Source organism: Rhinatrema bivittatum, chromosome 3 (assembly GCF_901001135.1).
Source record: "Rhinatrema bivittatum chromosome 3, aRhiBiv1.1, whole genome shotgun sequence".
NCBI classification, from domain to species: Eukaryota; Metazoa; Chordata; class Amphibia; order Gymnophiona; family Rhinatrematidae; genus Rhinatrema; species Rhinatrema bivittatum.
This window is the reverse complement of record NC_042617.1, coordinates 277,489,431-277,502,941: the sequence shown is the minus strand read 5'-3', so window position 1 is coordinate 277,502,941 and position 13,511 is coordinate 277,489,431. Positions and strand designations below refer to the sequence as shown.

Genomic DNA, 13,511 nt, shown 5'->3' with positions numbered 1-13,511 from the left:
CTGTAACTTTAGGCAGTTGCTTCACCCTCCATTGCCTCAGGTATAGACTTAGATTGTAAGCTCTCTGGAGACAAGGAAATACCTGCAGGACCTGAATGTAACTCCTCTTGAGCTATTAATGAAAAGGCATGAGCTAACTCTAAATAAAAAGTAAATAAAACAAATCTCTGAGTGTTCTTGAGAGCCACATACTTGGTGGGAAAGGACAACATCTTAGAAGACAGGCTTAGTCATCAACTGGCCTCCCACAGATGGTCACTGGACTAGGACAGGCAAATTAAATCTTCTCCACTGGGCATTCCCAGGGTGGATCTGTATGCAGTAGCCTTGAATAGGAAGGTTCCAGTCTTGCTCTAGGAGGTCAGATGGTAGACTAGCTGTAGATGTCTTCTCTATGCTTTGGGATACAAGTTTTATGTATGCATATTCTTTGATACCTCTGGTAGCAAAATCCGTGGTAAAACTCGGTTACTAATAGCTCTTTTTTTGGCTGAGACAGGTTTTGTTTCCAATTTTTTTAGGAACAATTCCTCGGGAAACTGATCAGGGTTAAGGTCTTCCACAACTTAATTTAGCAAAACCAGGAGTTGTTCCTCCACCTTAATATTCAGTCTCTGGATCTCATGGCCTGGATGTTGCAGGGGATGTGATTTCATCACTTTTTTTTTCGGACAAGGTGTCTCAAGTCCTAGCTTCTGGAAAAGGTTCTACTAGGAGGTCTTGCAGTTTCAAGTGAAGGTGATATGCCATCTGGTGTGAAGTCAGAGCCTTAAATCCCTTCTCCAGTCAAATAAAGAAACTGCTTGAGGTTCTACATCATTCAGAATCTGGCCTCAAAACCAACTATTAAGGTTCACTTCTGTGTAATTGGCACTTTTTACTGCCATTTAGAAGGTAGCCCTATTTTTGTATGGCCTTTAGTTGTTAGATTCATGTGAGGTTTGCTTCAATTGAAGCCTTCCACTATGTCATGGGATATCAATATGTTTTCTGATGAAAGCCCCCTTTGAACCTCTGAACTCTTGTGAACTCAAATGCCTACCAGGGAGTTTACTTATTTTAGTGATCGTCATTTCAGTTTCAAAGTCAGTGATCTCTAAGCCCTAGTAATTTATCTTCCTCTTGTTAGATTACATCAGTATAGAGTGCTTCTTCACATACATGCCAAGTGGCCTGCCTAAAGTAGTGTTGGATTTCCAACATTTTTCCCTAAGTTACATGCTCATAAGGGTACACTAGCTGCCATACCTAGTTTATAAAAGAACTACCATCTTCTATATGGAGCAAACTGAAGCCCTTGGAAAACCCACCCAGCTTGTTTGTTTATTTATTTAAAATCATATGTTTCACAAACTTGCAGAACACCTTGTCCAGTGCGAAGTACATTATAAACAGACATAAGTTCAAAGATGCCTAAAACACATTAACAAAAATAAACATAAAATCACAATATATAGTCACAATGCAATACAACTACAAATACAACTACAAATAAAATAAGACAAGTACATATTTTGACCCTTTTAGAGGCATGTCAAAGCCTACCATGATGGTGGCCATGGCAACATCAGTTGCCAGTCTAAGGCCTCCCTCTGTGAAGAAGATTTGCAAGGCTGCAGCATGGAGTTTAATCCACGCATTCACATTACACTATTGTAGAGACAGTAGGTTTGGATTGTCCATTCTCCATCGCCTTTTCAAGGAATAGAGCCCAACTCCTTCCCTTCTAGGGCCTGTCTTATGGTTTCAGGTTGTCTTCACCATTATCATGTTTACAAAAACAAGAGAAGTTTCCCTAACAAACTTTTTTTGCACATTAGTGATTATTTTGCTGCTTTTTTTTTTTTATTATTGAAAATAACCCTTAACTGGGGGAGGGTCCCACTTTTGCAGCTGGTGAACCTGGTTGTGTTCAGAGAAAGCAAGGTTCTCCATTCACCAGAAGACTGAATTAGCCATAACACATGGGGTGTTGACATCTGATGATGCTGAACAGACCCATCTCGCTAGCTCAGTGAAGTTTTACTACTACTGAGCATGCACGGTAGATCCTGCGTGCATGCTGCTTCATGACCCCCTCAATCTTTTTGTTGTCCAAGCTTCTACATGGACATGTGCCCTCTACTTTTTCATTTGATTTCCTCTTCCAGTCTTCTTTTTTTTCTTTGGCAGCCCATCAATGGCATTTTTCAGTGATTATAGATATAGATATTTTCGTTTTTCTTTTTTTTTTTTGTTTTCACTATATTCGTATCCAAAAAACACAACACACAGCTTCAGGGACTGCATGTGTGGCTGCAAGATGTCCATCACCAATGGCAATTACATCTGCTACAAGTGCCTGGGGCATGATCTCATCTCCACTAATTGCTATGTCTGTCACCTAGATTGTAGCAGAACAGGGCTAAGAAGATGGAGATCTTCACAAGTCTGTAAAGGGCCAACACATTTCTTCTCAAAGTGGGGCCTCCTTGGGCTCCCTCCATGCCAAGTCAAATAAAAGCTCTTTGCTCAGGGCTTCCCCACCTATGGCACCAAACTCTGGATCCACCTCTGTATAGGGATCAAGCAAGGCACAGAAGCATTGAGTACAGGAGCCGGCATGCTCCAGGGCACACTCCCAAGGCTCTTGTTCCTCTAAATGGGGGTCACCTGTACCAAAGAAAAAGTGCCATTCGGCTCCTTCGGGGCCATGGGCATGGGAGCAGTCGGCTCTGCTGAGCCACCAATCCCCAGTGCTGTCAATGGTGCTGCAGATCGGTGGTTCAGCACAGGAGCCAGGAGTGTAGTCGACATAAATGCTGGTTATGACCCTAGCATCAGTAGGCTCTAACAGGGACTCTCTGTAGGTGCCCTTTTAGTTTCTGATGCCTCTATTTCTAGACTCCTTAGTCTGTTCAAGACTCCTTCACTGTCAACTGCCTGAAGCACTCAGCCCAGGTCCCTCCCACTACATCTGGAAATTCCAGACTCTGTCTGCTCCATTATGCCTTTGATCTCCCTGCAACCCTTAATACAGATAGTCCAGGAAGAAGGCTCAGCCTGGAGTTCAGTAGATGCTTTTCAAGATGATCTGTACTGGTTTCAGAGCAGGATGTCTCTTCTCTAATTCCAGCCCAGAGGACACAACAATCTGTGGCTAAAATGGCAGAACTGGTGATGTCTGTCTTTACCTCTTTTGTGCCAAGGATGGCATTTTCAATCTATTCTGTCTAGGATGTCTGATTGGTTTCTTTTGCATTCAACACTGCAGGAGCTCTTATCAGATATCCCAGTGATGGAAACTAGCCCATCCCAGTCAGGTAGATAATTATCTACAGAGGAATCCAGGCAGCATCTGAGGGTGAAGCTCAGGGTATGGCTGACTGGAACCTGCCTCAGAAATTTCCCCTCAGAGGTCTCAGCCCTGATCACCATCTTAATCAGGACCTTGGGTTAGTATCCCCCTACCTCTCTGTTCATGCCTAGTTTTTGGCATAGTCCAGCTACTGCACTAATATGTGGTGGTAGAGTCGGTGTTGAAGCAGGCTAAAAAGATCAGGATTTTCTTTACATGCCCCTGGCTAAGGATCCCAGGTTGTTTGACAGCTTCAGCTTTGACCCATAGATTCTATAAGGAGCAATACTTGCTCAACTGCATCGACAAGATGAAGCCTCTGGTGGAGTCCCTGGACAGAGAGAGCAGGAGGGCTGTCAGCAGCTCTTCTGGATGCAGAAGAGTGCAAACACCATCTTATCCAGTTGGTATGTGAGTCCTTTGACAATGCAGCAAGATCGTTTGCAGCAACCAGAAGGCCTAGTTGAGAGCCAGCAGGCTGCAAGAAGACATTTATGACAAGTTGGCTGACATCCCATGTTCTGGGGACAATCTCTTCAGGGCCAAGGTCAGAGAAACTGTTGCCAAGGTTAAGGAGAGCAGCATAAGGCCATTAAGTCCTTGTCGGCAGGAACCAACAAATCTCCTTCTGCTAGATGTCCATAGCTTCACTTTTAAGCACTCCTTTTTCCAGAAACACACCTTCCTCCTATTTCAGTGGTGTCTCACGCCACCTGCATTGCCACAACAGCAACTTCTGGTCCACGGATGCTGAACAGGAGGACAGCATAAGATGCCACAGCAGTCCTAGCCCAAACTGGGTCCTAGGTTTTACTTTTTATTTTAACTCTTTATTTATACATTTCAAAACAATCACAAACAAGAATAGCTTGCAGAAAAAGGGAAAAAAGAATTATACATATTCAAGAAACAATAATAAAGCATTAATAGCCCTTATGCAAGTCCACAATATGAGGCCGTAAGGACTATAGAGCAAACTTTAATAAAATGAAAATTTCACAATGAAATGTCTGAAAAATTAACAATAATTATTGCAATCTGCTAAATTAAATAGGCTCTGGAGTGGAGGTAGGATTTGTGCTTTTCTACCATCTAACAACTTCTTCAGTTGGTTGGGCTCAAGGAAAATGTATTTATTACTATCAATTTTAATTATGTATTTAGCTGGATAATGAAGTAAAATTTCCCCTCCTAAACTCATAACAGTATTTCTGTATTGAAGAAAGGACTTAAGTCTAATCTGGTTTTGTCTAGAAACATCTGGAAATATCCACATTTTTTTTCCAAAAAGAGAGCATCCTTGTTATAGAAAAATAATCTAATAATCAGATTCTATCAATCTCAGTGGAACAAGAAGTCAGGAGAGTAGCATGATCATTAACTGAGTTATTAGTCTGTTCAAGAAAATTAGTTAAATTGAAAGAATGTCTGAGCAGAAATAGTACCAGCAGTATTATTCCTAGAGTCAACATTCGAAACATAATCAGGCCAGTGAAATATTGATGAATGAAAAATGGGCGCTCATGATTGAGCACCCGCTTTCCTAATGCATGCCCAGCCACCTCTTCCGGGCATGTGATGCAATAGGCAAATGAGCCACTGCATTAAAAAGGAGGCGCTGGGAAAATTGTGTGCCCTTAGTGCCTCCTCTGCATCGGGCGCCCAGGAGAAGTAGCTGTGCATGGGTTAGGAAAACAGATGCTCATTAATTGAGCGACCGCTTTCCTAATGTGACTGCCAACAAGACTTTTACAGTTTTGTTTTGTTTTTTAAGTACTCCTTTTTTTCGGTTCCTCTGACTTAATATCACCACTTTCGGAGCAATACTTGGTTGGTTACCCTAAGCCAGGAGCAGGTGGAGGGATGCGATCCTCAGCGCTAAGAGATGTTTCAACATCAAACAAGCCATCTATTGCTCCTTTGATGCCTGCAGTGAGGACTGTACTCGAGTAATCCTGTCCTAAAGAATCTGAAAATGATTGAAGAATAGTTTGTTGTAAGGCAGGGTAAGAAGAAGAAGGAAACTTCTGTACTTGACCTTGCAGCTTGACCATGATGAGGAAAATAGCAGATATCCAGGGCAAGAAATCAAACAAACAGAAAAACCATGGCGCCTGAGTCCAAATTGAGCCAAAGAGTTGCGCTCCTTAGGTGTGTGGCTTTGGCACGCCATTGGCGGTACACCCAAGCCCACCTCCTTTTTGGTGCTTGCTGGCATCTCACATTGACGTTAGCTCCGCACGGGGGGGGGGGCGGGCAGCCAAGAAATGTTTCAGGGTCCCAAACAGGCTATGAAGAGTCAAACAGAAATCAGTTGAGCCCACCAGCCCACCGGAGGCCACCTCCTTTTAGGCGCTTGCTGATGCCTCACATTGACATCAGCCCTACATGGGAGGGGAAGGGGGAACTGGACACTCAAGAGATATTTCGGGGACACAAACAGGCAGTGAGAAGCCAGAGAGAAGTCCTTCAGGCCTGGGGCCCTAGTTTTTGCCAAGATCCAACTCTCAAGCCTTGATCCCTCTGTTAGGGGGCAGGATTCAGTTGTTCCTTGACGAGTTGCAGAAGATCACCAAGGACCGTTGGATCCTCAAAATTGTGGGGTTCGGTTACAGATTGTGCTTTTCCCAGCTGCCAGTGCTGCACCAATGTTTAGCCTTCTCTCTGGATCAGTCTCATTTAACCCAACTTCATCTCGAGGTGGAGTCACTTTTCAGCCAGCGCATGATAGAATCTGTCCCACTCGAAGTTTGTGGCAAGGAGATCCATTCCTGTTATTTTCTTATCCCCAAGAATTTTTTGGGGGGGGGAGGTTGAGACCTGTCCTGGATTTACGAAGACTGAACAAGAATCTGTTATGGGAGAAGTTCAACTTGAATACCTTCTACACCATCCCTACCCTTCATCCAAGCAGGAGATTAGATGTGCGTCCGGAATCTGAAGGATGCATATGCTGACATCCCCATCCACACACAGCTCACTAGAAATACATCAGATTAGTTGTGGAAACATCTCACTATCAATACAAGGTTCTCCGCTTTGGCCTTTTGGTGGCCCCAGAGGTCCTCACAAAATGCCTAGTGGTAGCAGTGGCGCAGCTTTGTTGGTGGAGTTTGTGCTTTCCCTTACCTAGACAACTGGTTGTGACTGTGCCTTCTTAGGCAGGGATGTTGGGACTCCTTGCAAAAAGCAATTCAGTTCCTTCAGTCACCAGGTTTCATAGTCAACTTTGCCAAATTGAATCTCATTCCCACCCAGAGAATCAAGTTTATTGGGGCATAGGTAGACTTGTTGGAATAGAAAGCATTCCTCCTGTCGGAAAAGGAAATTTGCATATAAGCGCTGGTCTAGAACATGCTGCAATGAGAGAAAATCCCAGCCCAAGCAATCCTGGTTGTCCTTGGGCACATGGCGGCAGTTGTGTATGTGGCCCTTATGACGCTCCTGATCATGAGAGCTCTCCAGTGGGGCCTCTGCTCTCAGTGGGATCAGCTGAGTCGACTCTTGTTGCATCCCATGAGGATAGCTGTAGAGATGAAATCATTCATTCATTGGTGACTGGATCCAAGTATTCTGGAATAGGTGGCCCTCTTCAAGTTTTACATCATCAGGTAATGCTGGTAATAGATGTATCCATCAGAGAGTCGTACGATTGCACGCACAGGCTCTTTCCAAACTCAGCAGACTTGGTTGACAATGGAATGTCTGCTCCAGGTTAACTTCTCAAAGCTATGAGCCATTTGGCATGCGTTGAGAGTATTCGTGCATCTTCTTCAGGGAAACAGAATTCTGATCCATACCAACAATCAAGTGGCAATGTTCTATGTGAGCAAACGAGGCAGAGGGACCTGGACCCTCTGCTAAGAATCTCAGAATATTTGGGAGTGGGATCTCAGTCATAGAGCTTTTCTTCAACCAGCTTACCATTGCAGAGTCTCCAACACACTGGTAGATTGCCTCACCAGAGTTTTTCAACCACAAAAGTAGTCCCTGGACTGAAGTGTGGCAAACAGGTTATTTGATCTTTGCAGTCAACTGTTAGTCCGACAACAGATCCTTCTGTGAACCGACCGAGTCCTACTAACTCAAGGAGGGTCATCTGTCATCAAAGCCTCCCCTCCCTCAACGTGATGGCGTGGATATTGAGCATTCATTAGTTTCCTTGTCACTATTTAAGGAAGTTGAGGATATTGTGATTTTGACCAGGAAGCCTTTCCTCCAGAATAGCTTATGGCTTTAAACGGAAGCATTTTTCATCTTAAGGTAGAGCAGTCTCCTTGAATCTGTTTGCCTGTACCCCAAAAGACTTGCTTCAGTACTTGTTCTCCCTTTCCTATTCAGGGCTCACCACATCATCTGTCAAAGTGCACCTCTGTGACGTTGCTGCTTATCACTTTCAAGTGGATTGCTTGTGGCATATGAAGCCTCCGGTTGTGAAGCCACCAGTGCCATAGGATCTCAGTGTCATCTTATCACAGTTAATGAAACTCCTTTATGAGCTGCTGAAGTCAGCTTCTTTGAAGTTTCTTATATGGAAGGTGATATTCTTAGTTACTATCATTTTGGTTAGAAGAATCAGCAAGCTGCAAGCATTAGTTTCATACTCTGATCCTGCAGTTTTTCGTAAATAGGGTGGTGCTCTGCACCCATCCTAAGTTTCTGCCTAAAGTGGTTTCTGTATTTCATTTGAAACAAGCTATTGTTTTGCCCATATTCTTTCCAAGACCTCATGTGCATAAAGGGGAGAAGGCCCTCTGTTACTGTGAAAGGGCCTTGGCCTATTACCTAAGGAGAAGTCAGTTATTCATCCATATCGTCAGACTGGGCATGTCTGTTGCCAGATGCACTTCGTCTAACTGGCTAATGGACTGTATCGCACATTGCTATGCACTGTTTGGCTTTCCGAACATGGATTCTGTCAAGACTCATCAAATAAGAGCTATAGCTACATCACTGGCTCACCTAGGAACCATCTCTATTGAAACTGCAACTTGGTTATCAATTCACACCTCCGTATCCCACTACTGCCTGGACAATCTCTCAATAAGTGACAGTAACTTTGGGCAAGCAGTTTTGTGCAGCCTGTTCACTCAGTATTCCACTTTCCATGGGGGAGTTGGAGTTGCTGATTCAGTTAAGTGGTCCAATTCACAACACTCAGCTTAGGACTCTGCATGTGTCATGGCTGATTCAGTCCTGCTTGTCGACAGAGAAAGCAAGTTTGCTTATAGTAAACAGGGTTTTCCGATGACAGCAAGATGAATTAGCCATGCTTAATACCTCCTGCCTCCTGGAGAGTAGACTACCTAGATAAAACTAAGCTGTACAATCGACTGAGTGGCTCACAGGGCAATGCACATGTAGGAGAACTCCCACGCATGCTCAGTAGTAAAACTTTGAACTAGAGATGGATACATTTGGTGTTCTGGCTAATTCTTCTGCTGTCTGTGGAGACTCCCGTTTATGATAAGCAAACTTGCTTTGCTTGCCTGTAACATATGTTCACTGAAGACGGCAATTCACCAACTGTTCACAAACCCTCTCTCCCTCCCTTGGAAGTTCTCTTCCCTCTGTAAAGTTGGTTAGACGAGAACTGAAAGCAGCTTCATGAAATCCCATGTATTAGCAGTAAAGACTTCTCAACTTTACCAGAAAGCTCTGGAAGGTTTGTTCCACTTGGCATTATGAATAATCGTGTGACTGAGCTGCCGTCTTCAGAGAGAAGCAACTTTATTTTACCTCACTGAAAGGTTAAAGGTGGCTGCTATTAAGTACTAATATCACATGCAGGATGCAGCCTTCCACATGGAGTTACAATAATTTAGAATGTGCAGAGATCCCTACAGGGTCTGAGAGAACCTGTCCAATTCACACAGACACCGGTCCCCTGTTCCTTCTTCCCTAGAGTGGTCCCAGGTGCTAATGGAAAGCTGTTGGCTTCTTCATAAGTTTGGGAGCAGAATATCACATGATTGGGCTGCTCAGAAATGCAGTAGTAGCTTGTGAAATATGAGTCCAGGAGGAGGCCAGGCCAGTTGCTCACTGAGATCCAGTGATAACACTGCTGAAAAAAATCCCTTGTACCTAAAGTGATCATGTTCAATGGGATGAAATGAGCAGTGTTGGGATCTTGAACAGGTGCTGCAGATCCTTTTGCTGTGAGTGCAAGCAGCTTGACTGTTTCAGAGAGGAGAGCAGCAGTAACAATTCCAGGGGGAAAAAGGTGGCTTATATAAGGTCACGTACAAGATTTGTGGCAGAACCAGGCTGAAAACCTTGGAGTTCCAGGTGTTTTCCATAGCTCCTGAATAGACTTGTGCCAATTACTTGCTCAAGGTGTGGAGAACAATTCACCTAAAACTCTCTGTGATTGCTGGGGATATACTTTGGGTCTTGGTTTGTTAATCAGCCTTCGTATCGTAAGATGAAGAGTCTTAGTTTTATCACACCACAGAACAAGATTTTGTCCCTGGGAAGAGGATAAGGTTTGCAGTGTTTGATCCCATGCTGTGACTCTTAAGGGATCCCAACATTTCTGGCCTCTTACCTGGCTGGTGTGGCACTGACCTGTCTTTTTAGTTTTAACATCCGTTTTTATGGGCAGGATCTGTTTTCATTTTTTCCAGTCTCCTCCCCCACAGTCGGCAAGCCCTACAAGTGCAACTACTGCGGCCGCAGCTACAAGCAGCAGAACACGTTGGAGGAGCACAAGGAGCGATGCCACACTTACCTGCAGAGTCTTAACACTGAGCCCCAGCACCTGACTGCCCAGCCAGGTGGGTTCCAGCACGATCACCAGCATGCACTAGCTAGCTCACTGGTCTGCTTACCGTGCATGCTTTTACTGGGAATTATTGCAGCCTGTCCTTTATACAGCCATTCTATATGCTGGGATCAGCAACATTATTCATAGTGGTAACATAGCACTGTGCAAGGAAAGTCAAGTATTAATTCATTTTATATGCAGTTTATTTGAGGCAGGGGGAGGCATTCTACTGCTTGAGATGTAGTAGTTATACTTGTTTGGTGGCATGCCAGGGAGTCCCAGGTCCATCTACTGTTCAACCCAAGAATTACAGTTTGCAAACCATGTACATGCCCCCAAATGTAATGTAGCATAAGCTGGAGCACATTTATATCCAGGATTAGCTATTCCTGGCCAGTTAGAGGTGATCATGATAACTCACAAATCTCCTCTGTTTTTTCTTCTACAAATCTTCCCACCGAAGTTGCAGGGAATTTCCCTGCCAGGTGTAAAAATAGGAGATAATCAGTGGAGATAAAACACCATTTCATTTTAGCGTGAGCAAATCTTAAGGGAAGATTTTATGGACTGTTCTGACTTCCTGGGCGCTGTATACTCATACACTCCTTTCTCATAAGTAGCCCCACCAGCCATAGATTGGTATATAATTAAGCTCTCTACAGTGCTGTGTCTGCCAGCACACCTGGCTCGTGTGCACATTTAGCCTGCTGACTCCCCCCAACAAATGATTCTGAAGAAGGCGTCATTTATATATCCATTCCTGAAACATGTATTTCTGGAATTTAAAGGTCCTTATGATGGGGTCCCAAAGCATGCTGAAGCTGACCCAGCCAGGGCATTTCTCTCTAAACCTTTGTGAAAACAGTCGCCCCTTTGCAGTTGGATAATATCACATTCCTGAAACTTGGAGGACAAGGCTGACCTGTCGCCCGTTGGCTGTTCTTAATTAGGTTGCTTTAAATCCACTTGGATGGCTTCTTTCTTTCAGTTGTGGAGATGCTAGATTCAAGAGAAATTGAGTAACTTCCCTTTGGGGGCTCTTTTAGCTATTTTACCCACAATCATGCTGGTATCCAGGCTCACAGATCTCTGAACTCATTGACCTGAAACATATTCTGGATGTTAGTGTGCAAATAAGCATCCCAGAATGCCCACTTTGCTTATAGGATTCAGTAGTTGCCGCCCCAGATATTTTTGGAACCATAATAAAGGGTGTGACAGTCAGGATCCAGTTAGAGCGCACCAATAATCTCTTCTCTGGGCTCATTTAGAGCTCACTAATACAGTCCCAAATTCTCTGCCAATTGGCTGTAATAGGGTCATCAGAAAGACTTTACCACTTCTGGGGAGAAGGGAATTATGCCTCCTGTCCTGTGTTGCATGCAAAAATTTGCAAGCCTTAGTTTTAGGGGAATCAGAACTACAAATCTCAGAATTCAGTAAGAAGCAAAGTTAAAAAAAAATAAATAAATAATAATAATCTGAAACAAATTTGACTGAAACAAGATTGGCTTAGCTTGTCTTTGACATGAACCCATCTTGGTAACCCTAAATGTAGGTCCGATGCACTTAAGGTTTGGATAGGAAGTCCCCATGGGTGATTTCTGAATGGGTTTTCCTTCCCTTGCTAGGCGAGGAAATGCGTGACCTGGAGCTGGTACCGGATTCCCTGCTTCACCCCTCCTCAGACCGGCCGTCTTTTATTGACCAGCTAACTAACAGCCTCACCAAACGGAAGCGATCTACTCCTCAGAAATTTGTGGGTAAGGGTACAGACCTCCTTCCTAAAGTTAACTGCCCTCTAGCTGGATGGGCATGTTGTGGAGAGGGAGAGAAATGCATTCCTGAAATACTGGCCTACCTCCAACCCCCTTTTACAGAGAAGTGACAACATTTTCAGTCCATTTGCACAGTCACTGAGGTTACACTGTGGTGCAGCCTGGTGTGCCCCTCTTCTCCCTGGCCCTTTAGTGAGAACAGGAGGCATCTTCTATATGTGCTGTGGTGTCTAAATGCTGCTGCTGCTGCTGTTAATCTGTGGCAGCTAGAGCCTGCTGCCTCCTGTCTAGGAGCCTGCTTAGAAAAAAGGAATTGACCCCTAGTGTTGTGTCCTACTGCAGCCACTCTTAGCATTTGGGTTCCACTTATTAATATTTGTCGTTGACCCACCACTCCACCTCAGAAATATCATGCCACCGGTGCCCCACACAGCCAAGTTTCCTTCCAAACATATTTACAAGTGGGTTGCCCCTGCTAGCCAAAGAACTGTTGACTGAGCACCCTGCTCATAAGTTGCATGGAGCAGGTTTCCAGTTGATCCCTTGATAACCGCCTTCAGCAAGGAACTGCTCCCAGTGTACGATTGATCGGTACGCATATCCAGCCTCTATCCTGGGGATTGTGCTGATAGAGAAGGCTTTCCTTTCAGTCACAGGTCCTGCCAGGGAAACCAAGACAGTAAGAAGGGCTTTTTGTAGCCTCTACCTGCCCTCGTGTTGCAGGACAGCCAGGCACCTGCCATTATTTCTGAAACCTAGCATCTCCTGAACATCCCAAGTTTCAATTAGGAGCCTTCATAGGCACACCAATAAATATTGCAGTCTGGAGGGAATGTTTTTGGTAAACAGAAAAAAGTAATTTGTGCCAGAGCTAATATAGATCAATAATTTACATCAATACATGCATGATCTCATTTTTTTTACCCATCACCAGGAATAGCGTTACCAACAAAGGTTAGAAAAATCTTTTTTATACTTAATAAGCTACAACTGCTGTATATCTCTGAGTTCATCTTCCATGCTTTCATCTACATGTTTCAACATTAGTTTCCACATATCACAAGATACATTTTTGGGGCAAGCAGCTCTTATGTTGGCAGTCCCTTGCTTATTTACAGCACTTTCCATTTCTAGACAGTTGTGCTTTGCACACAGTTGATGCTCATGACATAAAACATGAGCATCTTTGGCAATACAGTTCCGTGCAACTCTGGTTAAAGGCACATCTCAGGAGCCCCAGTGAGATTTTCTTTGCCCTTTGAACGTGTTGTTGCTAATCGAGACCAATAATGTTGCCTTCTTTGTTAAGAGTCCAACCAAAAAAAAAAAAGGTTTGCTTTGGGATCTTTACAATGACAACACAAGTCTGACACATTCTGAAATGTTTGTCTCTTGGTGTCAAACACTTTTAGGGCCAGATGTACTAAGCATTTTCCCCAGGAATGCACAATAGGAAAAAAAAACCCTGTTAGTACATCTGGCCCTAAATATCATAACACCGCTGAACCAGTGGCATAGCATAGTCTTTCCCTATATTAACCTCTTGGCATTTGCCAGACTTTACCAAACTCATGGCTGCAAAGTTAGAAATAACAGATCCAGAAACACTCTGACCGGTTTTTGTGGAGTT

The 13,511-nt window shown here is 44.0% G+C and overlaps 1 protein-coding gene across 16 annotated transcripts in view; it reads left to right on the top strand.

The window, feature by feature from the left end:
* Nucleotides 1–13,511, top strand: part of IKZF4 (IKAROS family zinc finger 4) — a 117,617-nt gene that overhangs the window by 97,485 nt on the left and 6,621 nt on the right. For 10 of the 16 annotated variants that reach the window (XM_029594747.1, XM_029594742.1, XM_029594748.1 and 7 more), the window contains 2 exons: nt 9,964–10,113; nt 11,735–11,866. The exons of 2 other annotated variants lie outside the window; for them this stretch is intronic. In XM_029594747.1, coding sequence (XP_029450607.1) covers nt 9,964–10,113; nt 11,735–11,866 — 282 coding nt within the window. The remainder of the gene's footprint in view (nt 1–9,963; nt 10,114–11,734; nt 11,867–13,511) is intronic. 4 more of the 16 variants (XM_029594740.1, XM_029594745.1, XM_029594749.1 and 1 more) reach the window with 3 other exon arrangements.